Source organism: Eretmochelys imbricata, chromosome 23 (assembly GCF_965152235.1).
Source record: "Eretmochelys imbricata isolate rEreImb1 chromosome 23, rEreImb1.hap1, whole genome shotgun sequence".
In the NCBI taxonomy this organism is placed as follows: Eukaryota; Metazoa; Chordata; order Testudines; family Cheloniidae; genus Eretmochelys; species Eretmochelys imbricata.
In genome coordinates, this window is record NC_135594.1 from 14,105,321 (window position 1) to 14,132,284 (window position 26,964).

Below are 26,964 nucleotides of genomic sequence, written 5' to 3' on the forward strand. Positions count from 1 at the left end.
CCGACTCCTCCCCCGGAGCCGTCAGAGACCCGCCTCCCCCCGCCGCTCTCCCCCCACAGCCGACACACTGCCCGACCGGCCGGCAGCTTCCCTGCCGGCGCGCCTGTCCCCACCTCGGCCCCCGGCGGCGGCGGCTGGGAACCTCCGCTCCGCTGTCGCCTTCAGCCCTGCGGTCCCCGCCTCCGCTTCCATCCCTCGTTCTCCATCCCCCCTGCTCTCATCCCTCCTTCTCCCTGTCCCGCATCTCTTCTCCCATCCCTCCGTCCTCTGCCTTCTCTCCATCCCTCCCTCCTCCCTCCCTTCCTTCCTTCTATCTCCCATCCTTCCGTCCTTTGCCTTCTCTCCATCCCTCTCTCCTCCCTTCCTTCCTTCTCTCTCCCATCCCTCCGTCCTCTGCCTTCTCTCCATCCCTTTTCTCCTCCCTTCCTTCCTTCTCTCTCCCATCCCTCCGTCCTCTGCCTTCTCTCCATCCCTCCCTCCTTCCTCCCTCCCTTCCTTCCTTCTATCTCCCATCCTTCCGTCCTCTGCCTTCTCTCCATCCCTCTCTCCTTCCTCCCTTCCTTCCTTCAATCTCCCATCCCTCCGTCCTCTGCCTTCTCTGCATCCCTTTTCTCCTCCCTTCCTTCCTTCTCTCTCCCATCCCTCCGTCCTCTGCCTTCTCTCCATCCCTCTCTCCTCCCTCCCTTCCTTCTCTCTCCCATCCCTCCGTCCTCTGCCTCCTTCTCTCCATCACTCCATCTCTTCTCTCCCTCCATCCCCTGCTTTCTCCCCCTCCTTCTGTTCTGTGCATCCCTTCTGCCTCCTCCATCCACCCAGTCCATCCCTTCCCTCCATCCCCCCTTTCCTCTTTCTGTCTTTCTTCCCCCCCTCCCACCACTCCCGCCCGGGACTGGGGGGCCCAGGTGGAGCCATGGCGCTGGTCACCTCGCCCACCGAGCTGGAGTGCCTGGCCAAGCCGCTGTTTTGCCGCAAGGGGGCGCTGCGCCAGAAGGTGATCCACGAGGTCAAGAGCCACAAATTCACGGCGCGATTCTTCAAGCAGCCCACCTTCTGCAGCCACTGCACCGACTTCATCTGGTGAGACCCCCCTAGCGCCCCCCCAGCACCTCCAGCGCCCCCCCAATGCCCCCAGCCCACCTTCTGCAGCCACTGCACCGACTTCATCTGGTGAGACCCCCCTAGCGCCCCCCCAGCGCCCCCCCAATGCCCCCAGCCCACCTTCTGCAGCCACTGCACCGACTTCATCTGGTGAGACCCCCCTAGCGCCCCCCCAGCACCCCCAGCGCCCCCCCAATGCCCCCAGCCCACCTTCTGCAGCCACTGCACCGACTTCATCTGGTGAGACCCCCCTAGCGCCCCCCCAGCACCCCCAGCGCCCCCCCAATGCCCCCAGCCCACCTTCTGCAGCCACTGCACCGACTTCATCTGGTGAGACCCCCCTAGCGCCCCCCCAGCACCCCCCAGCGCCCCCCAGCGCCCCCCCAATGCCCCCAGCCCACCTTCTGTAGCCACTGCACCGACTTCATCTGGTGAGACCCCCCCCAGCGCCCCCCCAGCACCCCCTAGCTCCCCCCCAATGCCCCCAGCCCACCTTCTGCAGCCACTGCACCGACTTCATCTGGTGAGACCCCCCTAGCGCCCCCCCAGCGCCCCCCCAATGCCCCCAGCCCACCTTCTGCAGCCACTGCACCGACTTCATCTGGTGAGACCCCCCTAGTGCCCCCCCAGCACCCCCTAGCGCCCCCCCAATGCCCCCAGCCCACCTTCTGCAGCCACTGCACCGACTTCATCTGGTGAGACCCCCCTAGCGCCCCCCCAGCACCCCCTAGCTCCCCCCCAATGCCCCCAGCCCACCTTCTGCAGCCACTGCACCGACTTCATCTGGTGAGACCCCCCCAGCACCCCCTAGCTCCCCCCCAATGCCCCCAGCCCACCTTCTGCAGCCACTGCACCGACTTCATCTGGTGAGACCCCCCTAGCGCCCCCCCAGCACCCCCTAGCTCCCCCCCAATGCCCCCAGCCCACCTTCTGCAGCCACTGCACCGACTTCATCTGGTGAGACCCCCCCAGCACCCCCTAGCTCCCCCCCAATGCCCCCAGACCACCTTCTGCAGCCACTGCACCGACTTCATCTGGTGAGACCCCCCTAGCGCCCCCCAGCGCCCCCCCCAATGCCCCCAGCCCACCTTCTGCAGCCACTGCACCGACTTCATCTGGTGAGACCCCCCTAGCGCCCCCCAGCACCCCCAGCGCCCCCCCAATGCCCCCAGCCCACCTTCTGCAGCCACTGCACCGACTTCATCTGGTGAGACCCCCCTAGCGCCCCCCCAGCACCCCCAGCGCCCCCCCCAATGCCCCAAGCCCACGTTCGGCAGCCAGTGCACCGACTTCATCTAGTGAGACCCCCCTAGCGCCCCCCTAGCGCCCCCCCAATGCCCCCAGCCCACGTTTGGCAGCCACTGCACCGACTTCCTCTGGTGAGACCCCCCCAGCGCCCCCCAGCACCCCGTAGCGTCCCCCCAATACCCCAGCCCACGTTCTGCAGCCACTGCACCGACTTCATCTGGTGAGACCCCCCTAGCGCCCCCCCAATGCCCCCAGCCCACGTTTGGCAGCCACTGCACCAACTTCATCTGGTGAGACCCCCCCAGCGCCCCCCAGCACCCCGTAGCGTCCCCCCAATACCCCAGCCCACGTTCTGCAGCCACTACACCGACTTCATCTGGTGAGACCCCCCTAGCGTCCCCCCAATGCCCCCAGCCCACGTTTGGCAGCCACTGCACCGACTTCATCTGGTGAGACCCCCCTAGCACCCCTCCAGCACCCTCTAGTGCCCCCCAATACCCCCAGCCCACGTTTGGCAGCCAGTGCACCGACTTCATCTGGTGAGACCCCCCCTAGCGCCCCCCCAATACCCCCAGCCCACTTTCTGCAGCCACTACACCGACTTCATCTGGTGAGACCCCCCCTAGTGCCCCCCCAGCCCACATTCTGCAGCCACTGCGCTGACTTCATCTGGTGAGACCCCCCCCAGAACCCCCCATCTCATCCCCTTCCCACTTCACCGCCCCCCCACGGCTCTGCTGCTGCTGCCCTTCCTTTAGTCTTAGCATAGAGGGACTGGTTGGTCCAGAGCCGGGAACAGAACCCAGGAGTCCTGGCTCCCAGCCCCCTGCTCTAACCACGAGCCCCCACACCCCTCCCAGAGCCGGGATAGAACCCAGGAGTCCTGGCTCCCAGCCTCCTACTTTGTGGCATAGCAGATGTTAGGGCAGGGGAGGAGTGGGGTGCATGTTAAATATGTGTATTGGGGTGAGCTGAGTGTGGGCAACTCATGACAGCTGTGAGCCCCAGAGTAACATTGTGTTTCTCTCTTGCTTTTAGGGGGATTGGGAAGCAGGGACTGCAGTGTCTAGGTAAGAGACCCCCCCGCGCCCTGCAGGGTCAGTGACCCCCCCCACTCCACTGAGAGCCATACTTTGGGGGAGACAGTCACTCCCACTCTCAGCCTTGGGGTCCTCTCTTCTGCCTTCTGCTGATGGCATAACCAACCCCTGCACAGCCGCACCCCACCCCAGAGGGGCCACGTCCCAGCGCCGGGCGAGGGATCCCGGCATAACCAGCCCCCGCACCCCACCCCAGAGGGGCCGCGTCTCTGCACCGGGCGAGGGCTCCCAGCATAACCAGCCCCCAAGCCCCACCCCAGAGGGGCCGTGTCTCTGCACCGGGCGAGGGCTCCCAGCATAACCAGCCCCCACGCCCCACCCCAGAGGGGCCGCGTCTCAGCACCGGGCGAGGGGTCCCGGTATAACTAGCCCCCGTGCCCCACTCCAGGTGTGGTCGCATGTCAGGGGGGAGCATTGCAGCCTGTTCCCAGCACACAGCCCATGGCTCTGTTAGGCTCTGAACTAGATTTCTTGACTCCGGCTATTTTAGGGACTGGCTGGAAAATTCCATGTTTCTGCTTGAAAAAAGCCCCAAAATACCTAATACCAGGTGACCTTTCAAACGCTTGAAGCTTTATTCTTTAAGCTTCTTTGACAACTGGGGGTCAGGACTCCTGGGGTTCTCTGGGAGGGGAGCGCGATCTAGCGGTTAGAGCAGGAGAGCTGGGAGCCGGACTCCTGGGTTCTCTGCAGTGACGTGGGGCTCTTTGACCTCCTGGCCAGACACCCAGGAGCAAAAGTCCCAGGGCCAGGGATGTGGGGTGGCTTTGGCACCGGCCTTGCTGGGTTAGAGCAGGCAGGTGGCTGGGAACCAGGATTCCTGGGTTCTCTGCCTGGCTCTGGGAGGGGAGTGTGGATTTGTGGGGGCTGGGGGTGGAGGATGTGGGGCTTTTGTGTTTAGGGGAGTTGTGTGTGTGTGGGGGGGGGCTGCATGTGGGGTAGGAGGCCAGTGGGGCTAGCTGGGCGGTTGTGTAGGGGATCTGGGGGTTCTGGGTGGGGTGGGGAGATTTCTTCCTGCCTCCCCCCTCCCGCAGGTATATGTGTGTGTGTATGTGTGTTGGGGGGGGGATAATGGGGAAATCCCCATATGCTCCGAATGGGGGCGTGGCTCTATGGTCGATTGGCCAGTGATGAACTGGGGGAGCAGGTCTGGGCAGGGTGGGCGAGAGGGACTGCGGGGGCGTGTGTGTTGGGCTCCTCATGTGTAAAATGGGGGTGGGGATTCCTGCCAGTCCTAGAGCTGGTGGGGGGAGAGTTTCTAGTGGACTCTGTCCCCCCCGTCCCCCGTCCCCCCCCCCCCGGTCCCCAGCTGGCAGCATGAGGCCCAGTGTGGTGGGGGCATGATCTGAGTGTTAAGTGGTGGTGGGGGGGGACCAAATAGATGGGAGGGGGGTGGTTCTTAGAGTGTCCTCACTGGGGGTGGGGGGGTGTGTACACAGGGGTGTGTGTGGAGGGGGGGTGATGCGTGCGTGGGGGGGTGTGTGCACGTGGGGGTGGGAGGAAGGGGGAGCGCACACGGGGCGGGTGGAGGGGATGTGATGGGTGGGTGGGGTGTGTGCACATGTGTCACGGGGTCCCTGGGCGATGCTCTGGATCTGCTCCCCACGCAGCCAGGCAGGACTCTGGGGCAGTCGCCTTCCTGTGAGCAGCCTGTCTGCAGGACACACAGCTCCCCCGGCTCCACCTTCCTGGGTCTGACCTCGGAGCCTCCAGCCTCCTCTGCCCCTCCGTGCGCTTCCCCCAGCGAGTCCGCCCAGGCGGGGTCCTGGGGAAGCCAGAGGGTCCTGCACCCCAACTCCGCAGTCAGACGTGACTCTCAGCCAGCCAGTAAAGCAGAAGGTTTATTAGACGACAGGGACATGGTCTAACACAGAGCTTGTAGGTGCAGAGAACAGGACCCCTCAGCTGGGTCCATTTTGCGGGGCAGTGAGCCAGACAATCACGTCTGCCCTTCACTCCATGTCCCAGCCAGCCCCAAACTGAAACTCCCTCCAGCCCCTCCTCCTCTGGGCTTTGTCCCTTTCCTGGGCCAGGAGGTCACCTGATTCCTTTGTTCTCCAGCCCTTTAGCTCTCACCTTGCAGGGGGGAAGGGCCCAGGCCATCAGTTGCCAGGAAACAGGGTGTCGGCCATTGTCTGTGTCCAGACCCCTGCTCACACCTGCCCTCTAGGGCTCTGCAACGATCATACACCCTTATCCCACCCCCTAGATACTTAAGAACTGCATAGGGGAAACTGAGGCACCCCCACACTATTCAGAGGAAACATTAAGAACAGTCCCACTTCGTCACAACATGTGATGGGTGGAAGGGGATGGGACGGGTGGGTGTGGGTGTGTGCACATGGGGGTGGGTAGAGGGGGATGTGACGGGTGGGTGGGGTGTGTGCAGACGGGGTGGGTGGAGGGGAGTGTGACGAGTTGTACACGGTGATGTGGGGGAGGCTGTGGTGGTGGACATATTTGGGGGCTGGGTGTGCAAGAGCAAGTGAGGTATTAGTGTCAAGCTGCTGGGGATGTGCATGAGTGTGTCAGGGTGTGGGGCCAGGTGTGCAGGTGCCGAGATAGCACATGGGGGTGTGTGGCACAGACGCCCTTGCACAAGTGTGTGGCCAGAGGCTAGGCGGCGGGTGCCTTTACACACCGGTGAGGGTCGGTCCATGTGGAGACTGTTGGCGCGACTGGCAAGACATGTCGGCCGTGGGCACAAGTGGGTCAGCTTTTGCACACGTGTGTGTGTTGGTGCAGCAAGGTAGAGCGGGTGGGTGCAGATCTGGGGGATTAGTGGCTGGGCGTGTGAATTGGTGTGCATTTGCACGAGTGCATCTGTATGAGTGTACGCATTTGCACAATGGTGCAGGGTGTGTGTGCATTTGCATGTGTGCAGGAGGCATGCACTAGTGTGTGAATTGGCACACGTGCAGGGGTTGCACACGTACGCCCCTTTGCACACATGCACCGGGGTATGCAGGTGCATGTGTGTATATGCACAAGTTTGTGGCTTTGGACACGTGTGGTGTTTGCATGTGCATGAGTGTGTGCATGTTTGTGTACATTGGCCCGAGTGTGGGTTGGGGTGTGCATGCAGACCCTTGGTATTAATGCAGCAGAGCGGCGGGAGGATGCGTACAAGGAAGGGGTAGGTTGGCACAAGCATGGCTGGGCGTGCACAGGGATGGCCCCACGTTGTGCAGCATTTCTGGGGTGTGTGCAGGGGTGGGTGTGCAGGAGGCACTGTCAAGGTGGGTCGCGATGGGGGGAGCGTGCACACGGGGTGTGTGGTGGGGAGAACGACGGGGGGCGAGCATTTGCCCCAGGATACGGCTGGTGCGTGTGGCTATGTGGGGCGGGAGTGTGAGCAACAGGGTGCTGGATGGACCCTGGGCAGGGGGAGCTCAGGGCTGTGGGGGGAACAGGGGTCCCCCCTGGAACCTCAGCAGTTGGAAGGGGGGAGCCCCCTGGGAGACTGGCAGAGCCCGGGCGGCTGGTGGCAGAGGTGGGATGCAGCAGGTTCCCGGACACCCCCTCCTCCCTTCACTTCTTGGTGCAGCTGGCCAGGGGGAGGCGATGTGGGGGAGCTGTTGCCATGGGAACCATCAGGCAAGTCCCCAAGGGGGGATTGTTCATTGCATCCCCACCCCCGTAGGTAATGAGTTTGCTTTGTCCCAGTCCAGATCCCTGGGGGCCCCCATCACTCCCCACCCGGGGCAGAAAGCTTGACTGAGGGTGGGAGCCAGGACTCCTGGGTTCTATTCCTGGCTGTGGGTCTAGTGGTGGGAGCAGGGAGCAGCCTGTGTGGCATGGGGGGGCTGGCCGGCTCTCAGGATGCATGGGGGAGTCAAGCCCACACCTTGCCCCCCCCCCCAAGTCCTATCTGCCGCCCCCCCAGCTCCTGGCTCTTGTGGTTTCTGCTCCTGCCTGTTTCCATGGAGACCCGTCTTCCAGATCTCCCCGTCTCGCTCCTTGGAGCCTTAAGATGCCGTGAGAGGGGGAAGGGGAGAGAAACGACCCCCCCAAGCTGTCCTCTGCCCCCCCCGACTCATCCCTGAGACTTCCCCTGAGTGGGCCCCTCCACTCACCCAAACTCCCCCGACACCCCGACTTGTCCCTGAGCCTTCTCCCGACTCGTCCCCCCAACTCCCTTGATCCGCCCCCCTGACTGACCCCAACTCTTCCCCCTCAACTCACTCCGACTCCCCAACCCATCGCCCCCACTCATCCCTCAGCCTTCCCCCGATCCATCCCTCAACTCCCCCGACGCGTCCCCCCGACTCACCCCAATTCCCACGAGCCCCCCGACTCATCCCTGAGCCTTCTCCTGACTCGCCCCCTTGACCCATCCCCCCGACTCACCCCAACTCCCTCGACCTGTCCCCCCGACTCCACCAACTCCCCTGACTCATCCCCCCAACTCAGTCTGACTCCCCCGACCTGTCCCCCAAAACTCTTCTGAACCTTCGCCCCAAACTCACCCCAAACCCACTGAATCTTCTCTTCAACCCCCCAAAACATCCCTCCCAAACTTATCCTCGACCGCACTGAACCTTCCCTCCCAACCTCAACCCTGCCCCCCAATTCACCCTGAACCTTCCCTCAACATGCTGAGCTGTCCCCCCCCAACCCACCCCTACCCCCGAACCATCCCCCACTGCCCCAGCTGGCCTGTCCCTCTGGTGCTGGCTGTCCCAGAGTTGTGGGGGGCCCGTCCCCCCACAGCGGAGAGGAGGTGCTATAAACCTATGAGTCTAGGGGTCCGTTGAGCCAGGATTTCCCTGCCCCGAATCTGGGTTCTGGGAGGGGTCTGAATGGGGCGGGGGGGGGTGTCGCTGTTACTGTCCTGAGCTTGCTCTGCTAATGTCTCTATTTCCCCCCCCCGTCTGCCCCCCCCCTCGCCCACCCCGCCAAGTCTGCAGCTTCGTTGTACACAAACGGTGCCATGAGTTTGTCACCTTCGAATGCCCGGGAGCCGGGAAAGGACCCCAGACAGATGTGAGTGACAGATGGCTGCCAGAACTCCTGGGTCCTGTCCCTGGCTCTGAGAGTGGGGTGGGGGTCTAGAGGTTTGGGGGGAGGGGCAGGGAGCCAGGACTCGTAGGTTCTGTCCCCTGCTCTGGGAGGGGAGTGGGGTCTAGCGGTTAGAGTGGGGATGGGGGGCAGGGAGCCAGGACTCCTGGGTTCTGTCCCCTGCTCTGGGAGGGGAGTGGGGTCTAGCGGTTAGAGTGGGGATGGGGGCCAGGGAGCCAGGACTCCTGGGTTCTGTCCCCTGCTCTGGGAGGGGAGTGGGGTCTAGCGGTTAGAGTGGGGATGGGGGCCAGGGAGCCAGGACTCCTGGGTTCTGTCCCTGGCGTTGGAGGAAATACTTTGGTGGGGGAGGAGCCCGTGGCCCCCAGGTGAGTGTCCCAATTTCACCTGCTATTTTTACTGCCCGAGTGGGGGGCGGAGCATGGCCCAGATTCTACTGTCCTTGGCCTGGAGAGGGGGAAGGAGGAAGCGGGGTGGAAGAGGAGAAGAGAGCGGGAGGGAAAGGATGCCGGAATGGCGTCAGCAGTCACATCTCTTCCATGCACCCCCCGCCTCCCCCCCCCGTTCATACTGCTTAGAAACACACAGCCTTGTGCACGGTTGTGTTCCCCCCCCTTGCGCGCACACACGTGTTCGCCGTGTGTAACTCCCCTTTGGGCACCTGTGCAGGGCCCTCTGCACGCTCACCTTCCCCTCTTGCACGCTCAGCCCGTGCTAGCTACTCGTGCAATTCCCTGGGCAAGCTCACATTCACACCACTTGCACGCACCTGCACGCTTGCACCCTCTCTGTGGAAACTCGCATTTGCACACGCAGATATGCTCATGCATTCCTTTGTGCAAGCTCCCCTGTGCACGCTTAGGCACACACATGCACGCTCTCCACTTTGCACACGCATGCCCGCTCCCCATACAAGCTCACACTTGCACGCACTTGTGTGCAATTTCTTGTGCAAGCTCATGCTTACACCCCTTGCACATCCTCACAAATGCACACCCTCCATGCCAGCTCACGTGTGTGCATCTGCACACACGCATGTATACCCTATTCAAGCTCACTTGTTCACATCTAGATGCTTGTGTATCCATCGGTGCAAGTTGTGCACACTCAGGCATGCTGACGCTCACTTGGGCGTGCTCCGTCCTTTGCATATGCACACCACTCCCCAGTCAAGCTCACGTTCGCACGCTCACACGTGTGTGCAATTCCCTGTGCAAGCTCATGTTGACACCCCTTGCACATGCATACAAACCCACGCCTTCTGGGCAAGCTTAAGTGTGCACATGGACACACAATCGCGCACACCCCATGCAAGCTCATGTCTGCACACTCCAACACACTTGTGCACCTGCCTCCCTTGGCACAGGCCGGCCCGTTCCCCGTGCCGGCTCCCGTGGGCACACTCAGACATGCCCTTGGGTGAGAACGTTCACCCTCCCGCTTGCACCTCTGGTCTGTGCGGCTAGCCTTGCACGCCCCCCGTGCAAACTCGCACTCGGTGCCTGCACAGACTGTGAGCTCGCACCCCCCTCACCTGCTGGGGGGGGCTCTGATCTGTCTGCTCTCCCCCCGCCCCCCCAGGACCCCCGGAGCAAGCACAAGTTCAAGATCCACAGCTACAGCAGCCCGACTTTCTGCGACCACTGCGGCTCCCTGCTCTACGGGCTGGTGCACCAGGGCATGAAGTGCTCCTGTGAGTGCGGGTGGGCGGGACGCTGGGCAGGTGGGGCGGGAGCAAGGTGGGGGGATGGGAAGGGGCAGGGGTGAGCAGGGAGGGGGTGGGCCTGGGGGTGTGTGGGGGGGTGGGTGGACGCAAGATGGGGGCAGGGGCCAGGCCTGGGGGTGTGGGGGGGGCGCGAGATGGGGGCGGGGGCCAGGCCTGGGGGATGTGGGGGGGGCGAGATGGGGGCAAGGGGCCAGGCCTGGGGGGGTGTGTGGGGGGCACGAGATGGGGCCGGGGGACAGGCCTGGGGGTGTGTGTGGGGGTGCAAGATGGGGGGAGGAGCCAGACCTGGGGGTGTGTGGGGGGTGGGCATGAGATGGGGGCAGGGGCCAGGCCTGGGGGTGTGTGTGGGGGCGTGAGATGGGGGCAGGGGCCAGGCCTGGGGGTGTGTGTGGGGGTGCGAGATGGGGGCGGGGGCCAGGCCTGGGGGTGTGTGGGGGGGGGGCACGAGATGAGGCCGGGGGCCAGGCCTGGGGGTGTGGGGGGGGCACGAGATGGGGCCGGGGGCCAGGCCTGGGGGTGTGTGTGGGGGGGCACGAGATGAGGCCGGGGGCCAGGCCTGGGGGTGTGTGGGGGGGCACGAGATGGGGCTGGGGGCCAGGCCTGGGTGTGTGTGTGGGGGGGGTGAGATGAGGCCGGGGGCCAGGCCTGGGGGTGTGTGTGGGGGGGCACGAGATGAGGCCGGGGGCCAGGCCTGGGGGTGTGTGGGGGGGCACGAGATGGGGCTGGGGGCCAGGCCTGGGTGTGTGTGTGGGGGGGGGCGAGATGGGGCTGGGGGCCAGGCCTGGGGGGGTGTGTGGGGGGCGCGAGATGGGGCTGGGGGCCAGGCCTGGGGGGTGTGGGGGGGGCGCGAGATGGGGCTGGGGGCCAGGCCTGGGGGGGTGTGTGGGGGGGGCACGAGATGAGGCCGGGGGCCAGGCCTGGGGGTGTGTGGGGGGGCACGAGATGGGGCTGGGGGCCAGGCCTGGGTGTGTGTGTGGGGGGGGTGAGATGAGGCCGGGGGGCCAGGCCTGGGGGTGTGTGTGGGGGGGCACGAGATGAGGCCGGGGGCCAGGCCTGGGGGTGTGTGGGGGGGCACGAGATGGGGCTGGGGGCCAGGCCTGGGTGTGTGTGTGGGGGGGGCGAGATGGGGCTGGGGGCCAGGCCTGGGGGGGTGTGTGGGGGGCGCGAGATGGGGCTGGGGGCCAGGCCTGGGGGGTGTGGGGGGGGCGCGAGATGGGGCTGGGGGCCAGGCCTGGGGGGTGTGGGGGGGGGGCGGGAGCGAGACCCAGGGGCGGGCCGTTAGGGCTGCACGGGGCGGGGGGCGGCGGCCTAGGGGCGAGAGCCCCTTCTCCCCCCCTCACTCTCTGGCGCCCCCCGCAGGCTGCGAGATGAGCGTGCACAAGCGCTGCGTGCAGTGCGTGCCCAGCCTGTGCGGGGTGGATCACACCGAACGCCGGGGCCGCCTGCAGCTCCGCATCGAGAGGCTCGGCGGGGAGGAGATCCGCGTCTTCGGTACGGGGGGGGGGCGGGGGCCCTGCCGTGGTGTAGACGCTCCCCGCGCCGCTGGAGGGGGGTTTCTCCGGGCCGCTGCCCGCTCCCCACAGGCCTCGGGTTTGGCCACCACCGGCTCTCCCCACGGACACCCCCAGGGGCCGGGCTCTTGCTGGGGGGGATGACGAGGGGCTGCTGGGGGGGGGGGGGGCACCGAGGCCCTGGCTAGAACGGATCAGCTTGGGAAAGAGGCTGGGGGGTGGGGGGCTGCACCTTGGGAGCCTGGGCTCCGATCGCCCCAAATTTGGATCCCTGACTTACCCCCCGTCCCCCCCCAAACACAGCGAAGTTCAAGGCAACCCGAGCGCCCGTGTGGGGTTCAGCCAGAGGGGGCTCCTCAGCCGTAGCACTGTAGGGCTGGCACCCCCAGCTGTCTGTCTGTCCCTGCAACCCCCCCCCCCAGCTGTCTGTCTGTCCCTGCAACCACCCCCCCCCCAGCTGTCTGTCTGTCCCTCCAACCCCCCCCCCGGCATCTGTCTGCCTCTTCAAACCCCCCCCCGGGCATCTGTCTGTCTGTCCCTCCAACTACGCCCCAGCATCTGTCTGTCCCTCCAACCCCGCCCCGGCATCTGTCTGTCTGTCCCTCCATCCCCCCCCTCCCCTGGCATCTGTCTGTCTGTCTGCCTCTTCAACCCCACCCCCGGGCATCTGTCTGTCTGTCCCTCCAACCCCACCCCCAGGCATCTGTCTGTCCCTCCAACCCCGCCCCGGCATCTGTCTGTCTGTCTGCCTCTTCAACCCCCCCCCCCCGCCCCCAGCATCTGTCTGTCTGTCCCTCCAACCTCCCCAGCTGTCTGTCTGTTCCTCCAACCCCACCCCAGCATCTGTCTGTCCCTCCAATCCCCCCCAGCTGTCTGTCTGTCTGTCCCTCCCTCCAGCCCCCCCCCGGCGTCTGTCTGTCTGTCTGCCTCTTCAACCCCCCCCCCCGCCCCCAGCATCTGTCTGTCTGTCCCTCCAACCTCCCCAGCTGTCTGTCTGTTCCTCCAACCCCACCCCAGCATCTGTCTGTCCCTCCAATCCCCCCCAGCTGTCTGTCTGTCTGTCCCTCCCTCCAGCCCCCCCCCGGCATCTGTCTGTCTGTCTGCCTCTTCAACCCCCCCCCCCGGGCATCTGTCTGTCTCCCCAACCCCTCCCCCCGCATCTGCCTGTCTGTCTATCTGACCCTCCCCCCGCATCTGTCTGTCCCTCCAACCCCTCCCCCAGCATCTGTCTCTGTCTCTCCAATCCCCTGCCCACATCTGTCTCTATCTCTCTATCCATCCCTCCCTCCCTCCCCTTCACTATATCTATCTATCCCTCCATCCTCCCATCTCTCTGTCCATCCATCTGTTCATCCATCCCCCCGCCTCTCTCTATCCCTCCCTCCCTCCCTCCACGCACCCCATCCCCGTCTCTCTCTCTCTCTGTCCTTCCCTCCCCACGCACCCCATCCCCGTCTCTCTCTCTCTGTCCTTCCCTCCCCACACATCCCATCCCCGTCTCTCTCTCTCTCTCTGTCCTTCCCTCCCCACGCACCCCATCCCCGTCTCTCTCTCTCTCTCTCTCTCTGTCCTTCCCTCCCCACGCACCCCATCCCCGTCTCTCTCTCTCTCTCTCTCTCTCTCTGTCCTTCCCTCCCCACACATCCCATCCCCGTCTCTCTCTCTCTCTCTCTCTGTCCTTCCCTCCCCACGCATCCCATCCCCGTCTCTCTCTCTCTCTCTTTCTCTGTCCTTCCCTCCCCACGCACCCCATCCCCGTCTCTCTCTCTCTCTCTCTGTCCTTCCCTCCCCACGCACCCCATCCCCGTCTCTCTCTCTCTCTCTCTGTCCTTCCCTCCCCACGCACCCCATCCCCGTCTCTCTCTCTCTCTCTCTGTCCTTCCCTCCCCACGCACCCCATCCCCGTCTCTCTCTCTCTCTCTCTCTCTCTCTGTCCTTCCCTCCCCACGCACCCCATCCCCGTCTCTCTCTCTCTCTCTCTGTCCTTCCCTCCCCACGCACCCCATCCCCGTCTCTCTCTCTCTCTCTCTCTCTCTCTGTCCTTCCCTCCCCACGCACCCCATCCCCGTCTCTCTCTCTCTCTCTCTGTCCTTCCCTCCCCACGCACCCCATCCCCGTCTCTCTCTCTCTGTCCTTCCCTCCCCACACACCCCATCCCCGTCTGTCTCTCTCTCTCTCTCTCTCTCTGTCCTTCCCTCCCCACGCATCCCATCCCCGTCTCTCTCTCTCTCTCTCTCTCTCTCTCTCTGTCCTTCCCTCCCCACGCATCCCATCCCCGTCTCTCTCTCTCTCTGTCCTTCCCTCCCCACGCATCCCATCCCCGTCTCTCTCTCTCTCTTTCTCTCTGTCCTTCCCTCCCCACACACCCCATCCCTCTCTCTCTCTCTCTCTCTCTCTCTCTGTCCTTCCCTCCCCACACATCCCATCCCTCTCTCTCTCTCTCTCTCTCTGTCCTTCCCTCCCCACACATCCCATCCCTCTCTCTCTCTCTCTCTCTGCCCTTCCCTCCCCACACACCCCATCCCCGTCTCTCTCTCTCTGTCCTTCCCTCCCCACACACCCCATCCCCGTCTCTCTCTCTCTGCCCTTCCCTCCCCACACACCCCATCCCCGTCTATCCCTGTTTTAGTGGCTAAGGTTGCCACCTAGTGGTGACTTTGATTTTGCTTTGCAATCGGTGGCAGGGATCGGGCGGGGGGAGAGAGGGGCTCAATGGGGGCACTCTCCTGGCGGTCACTGCTGGCCTCAGGGGGTGCTGTGCTGCCAGGTGCTCTCAGCCTAAGTCTGGTGGGTTGGATCGGGAGGGGCTGGGAGCCAGGACTCCTGGGTTCTCTCCCTGGCTGTGGGAGGGAGTGGGGGATAGTGGTTAGAGCGGGGGGGGGGTGCGGGAGCCAGGACTCCTGGGTTCCATTCCCAGCTCTGCAGCTCAGCACTCTCCTCCTCTCCCCTTTGCACCCTCCCTCACACTCGCGCGCTCCCAGCGGGAGTGTGTAGGAGGTGGAAAGAAACCCGTCGAGCCGTGCTTACATAACGGGGATTCCTCGACACCTCCCTGCATGCAGCCCTCCACCACCACCACGGTCCTGCTGCCCCCGGGCCAGGGCATGGGATACTACAGCACAACACAGAGTCAGCAGTGGGGAGAGAACCCAGGAGTCCTGGCTCCCAGCCCTCTGCTCTAATCACTAGACCCCACTCCCCACCCAGAGCTGGGCAGAGAACCCAGCAGTCCTGGCTCTCAGCCCCGTCCCGCTCTCACCACTAGACCCCACTCCCATCCAGAGCTGAGGATAGATCCCAGGAGTCCTGGCTCCTAGTCCACCCCTGCGGTAACCACTAGACCCCACTCCCCTGTCTGGGCTGGGGATGGAACGCAGGAGTCCTGGCTCCCAGGCCCGCTCCTAGAAGGGGCTCCGACTGAGCTCTCAGCGCCACGTGCTGATGTGTGGACCCTCCCCTCTAGTGGGTGAGGCCCGGAACCTCATCCCCATGGACCCCAATGGGCTGTCGGACCCCTATGTGAAGCTGAAGCTCATCCCGGACCCCAAGAACGTGAGCAAGCAGAAAACCCGGACTGTGAAATCCACTCTGAACCCCGTGTGGAACGAGACCTTCCTATTGTGAGTGCCCTGGGCAGGGGGGGTGCGGGCGGGCAGGTGGGCATAAGTACGTGCCTGGACAGGAGATATGGGGGCCCTACAGCTCCCACGGGTGTCTGGACACAGCCATGAAACATGGGCCTGCCAGAGCTCCCGCAGGTGTCTACATCCTCCCCCCCCGCCCAAGAACTCTCCCCATATACCCAGAGTGCCCCCTCTCGTCTCCTGGGGTTGGGGGGACAGTAGCCCCCCTGTCAGCCATGATTCCTCCTCCCCCGCAAAATAAACCGGGATCCTGCAGCCCCTCCAACGCAGTCCGGGCCACCCCGGAGATCCCCCCGGCAGCCGCAGTAGTAGGGCTTTTATCCGCACGTCTTGTCCTGAGGGCAAACATTCTCCCCCACCCCCACTTAAAGGGGCAGGTGGCTGGGTGGGTGATTTAATCCCCCTCCCTTTGAATCCCGCCCCCAGCACGCTGATGCCGGGAGACATGGAGCGGCGGCTGTCCGTCGAGGTGTGGGACTGGGACCGCACCTCGCGCAATGACTTCATGGGAGCCATGTCCTTCGGCGTGTCGGAGCTGCTCAAGGGACACGCGGACGGATGGTAAGGGGGGAGGGGGCTGCGCCTGGGGGGGGGGGCGTGCAGGGGAGGGGGAAGCCAGGCCCATGGCTCACTCTCGCTCTCTCTCTCCACCGTTCTGTCTGTTTGGGTATTTGTCTGCGCCCGGCTGCTGTGCCCGGCTGCCTCGGCGCGGCTGCGTCCCCGTGCTCCCTCCCCGGGCGGTTCCTGCCCCTCTCGCCTTTCCACCTGCGTCCCCTCTGCACTCGTGTCTTTCTTTTCCTTTGCACTGTCACGCTTTTCCTTTGCACACGCGCACGCCATGTTTCTTTCTTTGCTCATGGTTGCACTTGTTTTTCTTTGCGCCCTGTCACTTTTTCTTTCTTTGCCCTTTCACTTTCTTTGTGTCCCTTCACTTTTTCTTTCTTTGCCCTTTCACTTTCTTTGCTCTTTCACTTTCTTTGTGTCCCTTCACTTTTTCTTTCTTTGCCCTTTCACTTTCTTTGCTCTTTCACTTTCTTTGTGTCCCTTCACTTTTTCTTTCTTTGCCCTTTCACTTTCTTTGCCCTTTCACTTTCTTTGCGCCCCATCACTTTTTCTTTCTTTGCCCTTTCACTTTCTTTGTGTCCCTTCACTTTTTCTTTCTTTGCCCTTTCACTTTCTTTGCTCTTTCACTTTCTTTGTGTCCCTTCACTTTTTCTTTCTTTGCCCTTTCACTTTCTTTGCCCTTTCACTTTCTTTGCCCTTTCACTTTCTTTGCGCCCCATCACTTTTTCTTTCTTTGCCCTTTCACTTTCTTTGTGTCCCTTCACTTTTTCTTTCTTTGCCCTTTCACTTTCTTTGCTCTTTCACTTTCTTTGTGTCCCTTCACTTTTTCTTTCTTTGCCCTTTCACTTTCTTTGCCCTTTCACTTTCTTTGCCCTTTCACTTTCTTTGCGCCCCATCACTTTTTCTTTCTTTGCCCTTTCACTTTCTTTGTGTCCCTTCACTTTTTCTTTCTTTGCCCTTTCACTTTCTTTGCTCTTTCACTTTCTTTGTGTCCCTTCACTTTTTCTTTCTTTGCCCTTTCACTTTCTTTGCCCTTTCACTTTCTTTGCCCTTTCACTTTCTTTGCCCTTTCACTTTCTTTGTGTCCCTTCACTTTTTCTTTCTTTGCCCTTTCACTTTCTTTGTGTCCCTTCACTTTTTCTCTGCACGCCTTTCTTTTCACTTTCACCTTTTCTTTCTTCTCACTTTCACTTTTTCTTTGCTCACTTTCACTCTTTTGAACTCCTTTGTACACTTTCACTTATTTTCTTTGCACCCGCCTTTCTTTCTTTCTTTCTTTCTTTCTTTCTTTCTTTCTTTCCATCCCTTGCTTCCCCCCCCCCCCCCCGGTGTTGTCCCTGTCTCTGTCCCTGTCTCAGGTACAAGTTACTCAACCAGGAGGAAGGGGAGTATTACAATGTCCCCGTGGCTGATGCTGAAAATTGTGAGCTGCTGCAGAAATTTGAGGTAACCCCTCCCCCAAAGCTCTCCTGTTCCTGCCCCGCTGGCAAAGCGGGGCCGGGCCAGTTTAGTTACTGGATGGCAGCTTGACCAGGGTGGGGGCTGGCAGTCTGTGCTGGCCCCGTTGCCCGAGTACAGCACTGGGGGGGGGGCGCTGCGCTGCAGGGAGCGAGGTTGGGAGCTCGGCAGGGGGTGCTGTGACACAGGCACCCTATCTTTCAGCTGTGACATAACCCCCAAAGCCCAGATGACTGTGGAGTCGGGGCATGAACCCCGGTGCCTGGGGACAGATTCCCGGTCCGGCCCCCCTCCCTCCCTGTCCCCAGCAGCTGTGGGGACTCCTGGGCTGGGGGACGCGGCGTTTGGGCACTGACCCTCTCCCTCTCTCTCTTGCAGGCCTGTAACTACCCCCTGGAGCTGTACCAGGTAACGCCTGGGGCTCGGGGCCCCTCGGCACAGAGGGCGGGGGGCTGGCCAGGCTGGTGATGCTCTGGGTGGCAGTTCCCCTTCTCTCCAGCAGAGGGCAGCAAAGAGCCGCAAGCCAACCCCAGTGGGGCATGGGGTCTAGTGGTTAGAACGGGGAGGAGGGGCTGGGAGCCAGGACTCCTGGGTTCTCTACCCGGCTCTGGGAGGGCCGTGGGGTCTAGTGGTTAGAGCAGGGGGGGCTGGGAGCCAGGACTCCTGGATTCTCTCCATGGCTCTGGGAGGGGCATGGGGTCCAGTGGTTGGGGGCGGGGGGTGAGCAAGTTGTGGAGTGGGGGGAAGGCCTCCCCGCCCCTTGCGCCTGTGGCCCTGCCACTGTTCCCCCTCTTCTGCTGGTGACCCCGCCCACAGTCCCACCTCTTTTCTGCCCCTTCCCCGGGGCCCCGCCCCTGTTCCACCCACCTCTCCCTGCCCCCCCAACTTCCCTCCCCCCGACCTGCTCCCCCTCCCCCTAAGGCTGCGGCTAGCCGCTCACCGTGCTCCATCTCTGCCCCCCACAGAAGGTGCGCCACGGCCCGGGCCCCTCGCCCACCCCCAGCCCCACGGACTCCAAGCACGGCAGCTTCTTTGGGACCAGCCGCTTCCACATCTCCGACTTCAACTTCCTCATGGTGCTGGGGAAGGGCAGCTTCGGGAAGGTGAGGGCGCCCCGGACACCTGGGTTCTCTCCCTGGCTCTGGGAGGGGAGTGTGGGCCTAGTGGGTTAGAGCCGTGGGGGCTGGGAGCCCGGATGCCTGGGTTCTGTCCCCGGCTCTGGCAAGGGAGCGGGGTCTGGTGGTTGGAGCGGGGGTGCTACCTCCGGGGCGATGTCGACGGGGCTGCTGCAGAAGGTTGGGGTGGTCGCTCTCGGGAAGGCGTTCTCCCTGCACATCCCCCCAAAGCTGTGGTCTTACAGTGGCCCTGGACGTCCTGGAGAGAGACATAACTCGGCCCCTCCCCTCTAGGGGGCGCCAGCTCCCACCCAGCCCCGGGGTGGGGACTGGCTGGCTCAGGGGGCAGGGGATGGGGCCTTTCCCCTCTAGGGGGCACTGGCCCCGATCCGGCCCCAGGGCAGGGACTGGCTGGCTCAGGGCTGTGGCCCCCCCAGGTGATGCTAGCCGAGCGGCGGGGCACGGACGAGCTCTACGCCATCAAGATCCTGAAGAAGGACGTGATCATCCAGGACGACGACGTGGAATGTACCATGGTGGAGAAGCGGGTCCTGGCGCTGAGCGACCGGCCGCACTTCCTCACCCAGCTGCACTCCACCTTCCAGACCACGGTACCCTGCCGGGGGGGCGGGAAACAGGGGTGGATGGGCCCATGGGTCTGATCCAGGGGGGCAGGGAGGGGGCGGGATACCGGGGTAGATGGGCCCGTGGGGCTTATCTGGGGGGCAGGGAGGGGGCGGGATACCGGGGTGGATGGGCCCGTTGGGCTGATCCGGGTGTTACCAGATATGCCCGTTCCTTTGGGATATGCTGATTTATTAGGGTGCTCTTTGGGGCGTGGCGGGGTTTCTTTTTTTTCTGTAATTTTATCAGTCTGCCGCTTGTGTGTTCACATGGGACGCTCCTCCTTCCTTCTGCAAGTCCCCTCCCAATGGAGCTACCCTGCAGGACCTCAGTTCCCCAGGACTGGGTTTCTCCAGCCCTAGAAACACACCCCCCCCCCCACGTCTAAGCAGACTGGGTCAATCCGCGCCCTCCAGCTGATCCCCTCGTAGGTCCCTGGACTCAGTGGGTGGGGTTAAGCACTCTCAGTTGGCCCCTCCGCCCCCCTTATATGCCACAGGTTTACCACCTCCCTATCCCACTTTCACGTCACAATTGTACGGGTAGTAACCCACTGGAGGAGCAAACCCCACAGTATTTTGGGACGCTGCAGGGATCTTTCACTTAGGTAAAAGAGGCATCACGACAGAGGAAATGGGGGAAGCAAAAAACATAAAAGAGTAAAGTGCAGAGAGAGAGAGAGAGAGAAGCAACCAGCTTAACCATAAAAGTTATTTTTTTTTAATAATAGTGATAACTACACAAAGAGAGCCTAAACCAACATAACATTCATTAGTAAAGGTTAATACCTGAGGCAGAAAGGAAAACAGAGAGAGAGAGAGAGAGAGGGGAATCTCACCCACTCCATGAGGCGTGAACTGGTCGGGGTTCCCAGGTGGTGGGGGTCCTGAGTGCTGGAGACAGGCAGAGCCCCCAGCACGCTCAGTCAGGAGATGATGGAGTCCCAGTGGATCTGATACAGAGTTTGGGTCCGTGCATCAGAGCACTGACTGGAGGGTGTAGGGATTTTTGTAGAGAAAATACAATGGTTCAAGGGAGAACAAGAGATTTGTTTATAGGTAAACTGATGACTTAAGGGTTTTCTTTAGGCTAGACAATAGGAGCTGATCACTCCTGGCTATGGGTGGTGGTTTCTTCCAGGGAGCTCACAATGCAACTAGGCTGTATTCAGTGTTCTGCTCAAATAAATTTGTTAGTCTCTAAGGTGCCACGAGCACTCCTTTTCGTTTTTCAGTATTTTGGATCTCCATCAAGGATTTATTACTAGAATTGGTCTGATAATTGCTGAGCTGGGTGTGTGCAGGCGTAGGTTGTCACTTGTCACGGAGTCCCTGAGCGATGCTCTGGAACTGCTCCCTACGAAGCCAGGCAGGACTCTGGGGAAGTCTCCTCTCTGGGAGCAGCCTGTCTGCAGGACACACAGCTCACCCGGCTTCCACCTTCCTGGGTCTGACCTCGGAGCATTCAGCCTCCTCTGCCCCTCCGGGCGCTTCCCACAGCGAGTCCGCCCAGGCAGGGTCCTGGGGAAGCCACAGGGTCCTGCACCCCAATTTTGCAGCCAGACGTGACTCTCAGCCAGCCAGTAAAAGAGAAGGTTTATTAGACGACAGGAACATGGTCTAACACAGAGCTTGTAGGTGCAGAGAACAGGACCCCTCAGCCGGGTCCATTTTGGGGGGCAGTGAGCCAGACAACCCCGTCTGCCCTTCACTCCATGTCCCAGCCAGCCCCAAACTGAAACTCCCTCCAGCCCCTCCTCCTCTGGGCTTTCCCCTTTCCCAGGCCAGGAGGTCACCTGATTCCTTTGTTCTCCAACCCTTTAGCTCTCACCTTGCAGGGGGGAAGGGCCCAGGCCATCAGTTGCCAAGAAACAGGGTGTCGGCCATTCTCTGTGTCCAGACCCCTGCACACACCTGCCCTCTAGGGCTCTGCAACGATCATACACCCTTATCCCACCACCTGGATACTTAAGAACTGCCTAGGGGAAACTGAGGCACCCCCACACTATTCAGAGGAAACATTAAGAACAGTCCCACTTCGTCACATCTCTCCCCCTGTCGAGATCGAACTGAGCAGGGTCACTTTAGCCAGTGACCTGGGGAAGTTCAAAGCCACCAACGTTCCCATGGATGCCCCAGCATCTCTCCCATTCCTTGGTAGGAGTTACACTAGGCCCTTCCAGTTTCACGCCCTCCCTTAGGTCGGGGGAGGTCGATAGCACTCGCAGGCCGCATGTGGGAAGGTTTATGTGGCCCGTGCCCTTTGGCCACCCCCAAAACCCCAGGGGGTCAAAATGGGATTGGGTCTTCTCGTAGGTTCATTAACATCTGGAGCAGAGATTCCCATGATGCAGTGCGATCCCTGCTTTTCTGGTCCCAGAGTTCAGTGCGGTTCTCTGTTCTTCATTCTTTATGCTAATCCCTGTCCCATCTTTCATGCAGATGAGGCTAGGGGAGTTGTCTCTGTTTTCCATTCTGTATGCTAATGGAGATGTCTTAATCTTGTCAGGAGGGGTCTAGGTGTGTCTCCCAATGCCCTTCACTGCTCTCTGCAAGCCTTTTCTCTGATCTGTTTTGGTTCAAGAAGAGACTGGTTGGGGGGGGGGTGTCTTTCATGAGTCAGACAGGCTAGATACTGCGCCCTGGTTCCCCAAAAACAAAGAGCTGACTGGTATCAAGTGAGGGGGCAGGGCAGTGGGGTGGATGGGCCGATGGGGCTGATCTGGGGGGCAGGGAGGGGGCAGGATAAAGGGATAGATGGGACTGTGGGGCTGATCCAGAGGGACAGGAAGCGGGTGGATGGGACCGTGGGGCTGATCCGGGGGGGGCAGGACATTGGGGTGGATGGACCTGTGGGTCTGTTCTGCCCCCCATGGCCCCGTCTCACCCACCCCGTCCAGGACCGGCTCTATTTCGTGATGGAGTACGTCAATGGCGGAGACCTCATGTACCACATCCAGCAGGTCGGGAAGTTCAAGGAGCCTCATGCCATGTACGTACAGCTCGCCCCCAAGGGGCCGTGTCCCAGCACCAGGCGAGGGGTCCCCGGATACCCAGCCCCCACACTCCACCCCAGAGGGGCCACATCCCCGTGCCGGGCGAGGGGTCCCCGGATACCCAGCCCCCGTGCCCCACCCCAGAGGGGCTGCATTTCGGTGCTACGGAGGGAGGCCCCATATAACCAGCCCCTGCGCCCCACCCCAGAGGTGGTCGCATCCCAGCGCCGGGCGAGGGGTCCCCGTGAAACGGTCTGTGGCCGTGGAGCAGTGAAGACATTGAAGGGACGTTGAAGGTGATGAACCGATTTTGCTAGTCACCTTTGATTGTTCTGTGCCCATCCCCACCCCCCCCGGCTCCCTCCCCACCCCGGGCTTGTAGGTTCTACGCCGCAGAGATCGCCATCGGCCTCTTCTTCCTGCACAACAAGGGCATCATCTATCGGTGAGTGGGCACGGGCTCTGCCGGGTTGTTAGCTACAGTCTCGGCTCCCCACCCACCCTGGGGCCGGATGGGAGCTGGCGGCCCCTAGAGGCGAGAGCCCAGCCCTGTCTCTCCCCACAGGGATCTGAAGCTGGATAACGTGATGCTGGATGCCGAGGGCCACATTAAGATCACGGACTTTGGGATGTGCAAAGAGAACATCTTCCCCGGAGTGACCACCCGGACCTTCTGCGGGACCCCTGACTACATCGCCCCGGAGGTAACACCCCCGATCCAGCCGCAAGACCCCACTCCTCTGCCAGAGCCGGGGAGAGAACCCAGGAGTCCTGGCTCCCAGCCCCCCTCCCCGCTCTAACCACTAGCCCCCACTCCCCTCCTAGAGCCAGGGAGAAAACCCAGGAGTCCTGGCTCCCAGCCCCCCTCCCCCTCCCCGCTCTAACCGCTACACGCCACTCCCCTCCCAGAGCCAGGGAGACAACCCAGGAGCCAGGACTGGTTGGGGGTGGGAGTGGGGGGGCGACATCCCCCTGGGTACGATCTGGACTGTTGAACTGTCCTGTCCCTTTAATTCTCCATGGTGCCTCTCACGCCGCTTTGCTGGAGACTAGCGGCCTCTCGGGGCTCTGCTCACCTGCAGCCGTCGGGATGCAAAGTTGCACCCAGCTGAGCTGCATGACGGCTCCGCCAGGGCGACACCCGCCCGTGCCCCAGCCTTGCACCCCAGACTTGTACCTCCGGCACTGCCCCCAGAAACGGTGCACGAAGATGCACCAGGGCCATGAAGATGCACCAGGACCACGAAGATGCACCAGGACCTTTGTTAACCTGAGGAGAGATTTCCCGAGCGCTTCAGCCGAAACACACTGGCTTCGATACAAGGATAAAACACGGGTGGTCTTAGGTGCTGACTCCGTGGGTGCTCCGGGGCTGGAGCACCCACGGGGAAAAATTTGTGGGTGCTCTGCATCCACCGGCAGCCAAGCTCCCCGCCCCTCCGCCTGCGCTCTGCCTCCTCCCCTGAGCGCGCTGCGTCCCGCTTCTCCCCCTAGCTCCCAGCGCTTGCCACCGCGAAACAGGTGTTTCATGGCGGCCAGCGCTGGGAGGGAGGGGTGAGAAGGGGGAATGTGGCGTGTTCAGGGAAGAAGCGGGGCCGGGGCGCGGATTTGGGGAAGGAGACCAATAGGGGCAGGGAGGGGGTGGAGTTGGGGCGGGGATTTTGGGGAAGAGGTTGGAATGGAGGCGGGAGGGGGTGGGGCAGGGGTGGGGTCGGGGCGGGGGTGGGGTGGGGTCGAACACCCACCGGCGCCAGGAAAAGTTAATGCTTATGCATGTGGTAACTAGAGGAAGATAGATGATTTTAAGTGATTATAAGTGTTTAAGGCACAAAAGTCAGTATTGGTTACAAAAGAAATAAAAGAGAAAACAGTGAGCTAATTCCTAAACTTTACCCAGCTAAATAAAATTAGGAAGCCAACGGATTTCTCACCCCCCGAAAACCTGCTGCAGTCCATGTGCAAAGCCTTCCAGTTAGACCCACTCGCCTCAGTTCAGTGTACTTCCGGTATTCATTGGCGTTATGAGCAGAGAGATGTAAGGTGAAGAGGAGAGGTCATTTGTGTGTTGTGTGTTCTCCCTTCTTACGCTCCAACCCCCTGTGCTGAAAAAGTCCTTGCTGAGTCATGGGATTAGGCAGTTTCCTGGCATATGGGCAGTGCAATCAGTCCTTCATATGAATTGTACCTTCCCCCACTTCTGCTGAATGTCCGAATAAACAAGTAATGGCTCCAACGAGCCAGTGTGCCTTTGTCTCTGAGAAACTGGCTTGTGGGTGTCACCCTGAATTACAACAAGTTTCAGTAATAATCGTATCGTAAAATCTTATAACTGCATATACAATGTTGGTTCACACATTATCACAAGACAATGATGTTCAGCAGATTATGAGTTTTTAAATGATCCCTCACAAGGCATGCTTTGTACAAAATATAACGTGGCCATATGCAAATAGTGAAAAAGTGGTGGGGTACAGGGTGACACAGAGCGTGTGTGCTGTTTGGGGGGCTGGTCTCCTGGCAGTGACTTCTTCCTACCCACCCTCCACATTACCTCCTAGGGTTGGGAGCAGGGAAGGGATAAACCAATGGGAGAGGCTCTAGCAAGGTTGGCCCCGCCTCCTGTGCTTTAGCACTGCCCCCCCCCCCCATTGCAGATGTTCTCCTCCCCCAAATCCCAGTTTACTATGCCAGGTGGGGGATACTCTTAAAGGGGCAGTGTGCCTTTAAAGTCTCCTCCGTGCATGTGTGTGTAGGACATTGTAGCTCATGGCTTGTGTGGGGTGGGGAGGAGTTTCCTCTGTCATAATATGTTTCCCTCCCCACCCAGCATGGAGTTGGGGGCCTGTGACACAGGGTAGGAGCCCCCTAACTTGCCCCCGCTTTTTCCCTGCCCTAGATAATTGCCTACCAGCCCTACGGGAAGTCGGTGGATTGGTGGTCCTTCGGGGTGCTGCTCTATGAGATGCTAGCAGGGCAGGTAATTGTGTGTGTGGTGGGGCTGGGGGCATAGATCCTATGCGGGGGAGGCTGGGGGTGAATCCTGGTGCTAGTACTCCACCGTGGGTTGTGGGGGGGCTGATGGGACTGCCTGGCCTCAGCGCTCTGGGGCGGGGGGGAAGATCCCGCAGGGGGGGGACTGGCTCTGACCCCCCACCCGCTCTCCCCCCAGCCCCCCTTCGATGGGGAGGACGAGGACGAGTTGTTCCAGGCGATCATGGAGCACACGGTGTCCTACCCGAAATCGTTGTCCCGTGAGGCTGTCTCCATCTGCAAAGGGGTGAGTGACCCCCCTGGGGGGGGGGCGCCACCCTGGCCTATGACCCCCCCCAATTTCTGGGGGAGGGGCAGGCTGGGGTGAAGCTGTGTCGGGGTGCAAGTTGGGGTGAGGGGAGGGTACTCCCCCCTCAAGGGGCTGAGAGAGGCGCATCAGCTGGTCTGGGAGTTCCGTGATGGTGATGTCACCGTGTCTCCCCCTCCCCAGTTCCTTACCAAGCACCCCCTGAAACGCCTTGGCTCGGGGCCGGCCGGGGAGCAGGACATCCGGGAACACGGCTTTTTCCGCTGGATGGACTGGGAGAGCCTGGAGCGCCTGGAAATCCCGCCGCCCTTCACCCCCCGCCCGGTGAGTGACCCCCCCCCAGGACACTCCATGTTCCCCCTCCTGGAGAGTGACCCCCCCATCCCACTGCCCTGCACCCCCTGCCCGGTGAGTGACCCCCCCAGCCCACTCCGTGTTCCCCCTCCTGGAGAGTGAACCCCCCCATCCTACCGCCTTTAACCTCCCGCCCGGTGAGTGCCCCCCCCAGCCCACTCCGTGTTCCCCCTCCTGGAGAGTGACCCCCCCATCTCACCGCCCTGCACCCCCTGCCTGGTGAGTGACCCCGCATCCTGCTCCCGAAATGCCCTCCTGGAGAGTGGACCCCCCTATCTAACTGCCCTTCACCCCCCTCCTGGAGAGTGACCCTCCCCAGCCCACTCCGTGTTCCACCTCCTGGAGAGTGACCTCCCCATCCACCGCCCTGCACCCCTTGCCCAGTGAGTGACCTCTGCATCCTGCTCCCCAAATGCCCCCCTGGAGAGTGGACCCCCATCCCACTGCCCTTCACCCCCCATCCGGTGAGTGACCCCCCCCCATCTCACTCCATGTACCCCTGCCTGGAGAGTGACCCCGCCCTTGCTCTCCAAACCCCTTCCTGGAGAGTGGACTCTCCTATCCAACCGCCCTTCACCCCCATCCGGTGAACGACCTCCCATCCCGCTTCCTGCACCCCCCACCCAGTAGTGACCCGCCCGTTATCCTCCATGTACCCCCTGCCTGGAGAGTGACCCCCCCGCACAGAGCCGGTGGGGGCCCTACAGGGAATCGGGGGTCCCAATAGAACATGTGGCTTCTGATGCGATTAGGGGAACCCCATGGGAGTGGCTCTGCCCCAGCCCGATGTGACCACAGGGAGGTGGTGCTGTGAGGGGGAGGCGTGGGGTCACTAGGGTCTTGAGCCGGAGGGAGTGGGGCTGGGGTGGGGGGAACAGTGAAGGGGTGGGGGCCAAAGGAAATAACCCAGCTCTTCTTTCTCTCCTCCCACTCCATCATCTGTCTTGCTGTCTGTCCGTCCCTGTCTGGATCTGTCTCGCTGTCCGTCCGCCTCTCTCTCGGGCCATCTCCGTCTGTCCGTCCCAGTGTGGGAGGAGTGGCGAGAACTTTGACAAGTTTTTCACGCGGGCGGTGCCCACGCTGACCCCCCCCGGACCAGCTGGTCATGGCGGGGCTGGACCAGAGCGAATTCCAGGGCTTCACCTACATCAACCCTGACTTCGTGCACCTCTCGCTGCGCCCCCCCACCTCCCCCATCTCCATGGTCTGA

At 62.0% G+C, this 26,964-nt stretch overlaps 2 protein-coding genes across 2 annotated transcripts in view; both read left to right on the forward strand.

The window, feature by feature from the left end:
* LOC144279334 (alpha-1B-glycoprotein-like) overlaps positions 1-26,964 on the forward strand; it is a 937,253-nt gene that overhangs the window by 768,655 nt on the left and 141,634 nt on the right. The window lies entirely within an intron of this gene.
* LOC144279246 (protein kinase C gamma type-like) lies at positions 911-26,964 on the forward strand. Its single transcript, XM_077840735.1, is given in 19 exon segments — positions 911-1,077; positions 3,385-3,416; positions 8,350-8,432; positions 10,047-10,158; positions 11,551-11,682; positions 15,166-15,322; positions 15,773-15,907; positions 17,269-17,356; positions 17,747-17,776; positions 18,334-18,471; positions 18,921-19,094; positions 22,007-22,098; positions 22,485-22,547; positions 22,668-22,806; positions 24,999-25,079; positions 25,272-25,379; positions 25,584-25,724; positions 26,781-26,840; positions 26,842-26,964. Coding segments are annotated over 19 exon segments (2,055 nt in total).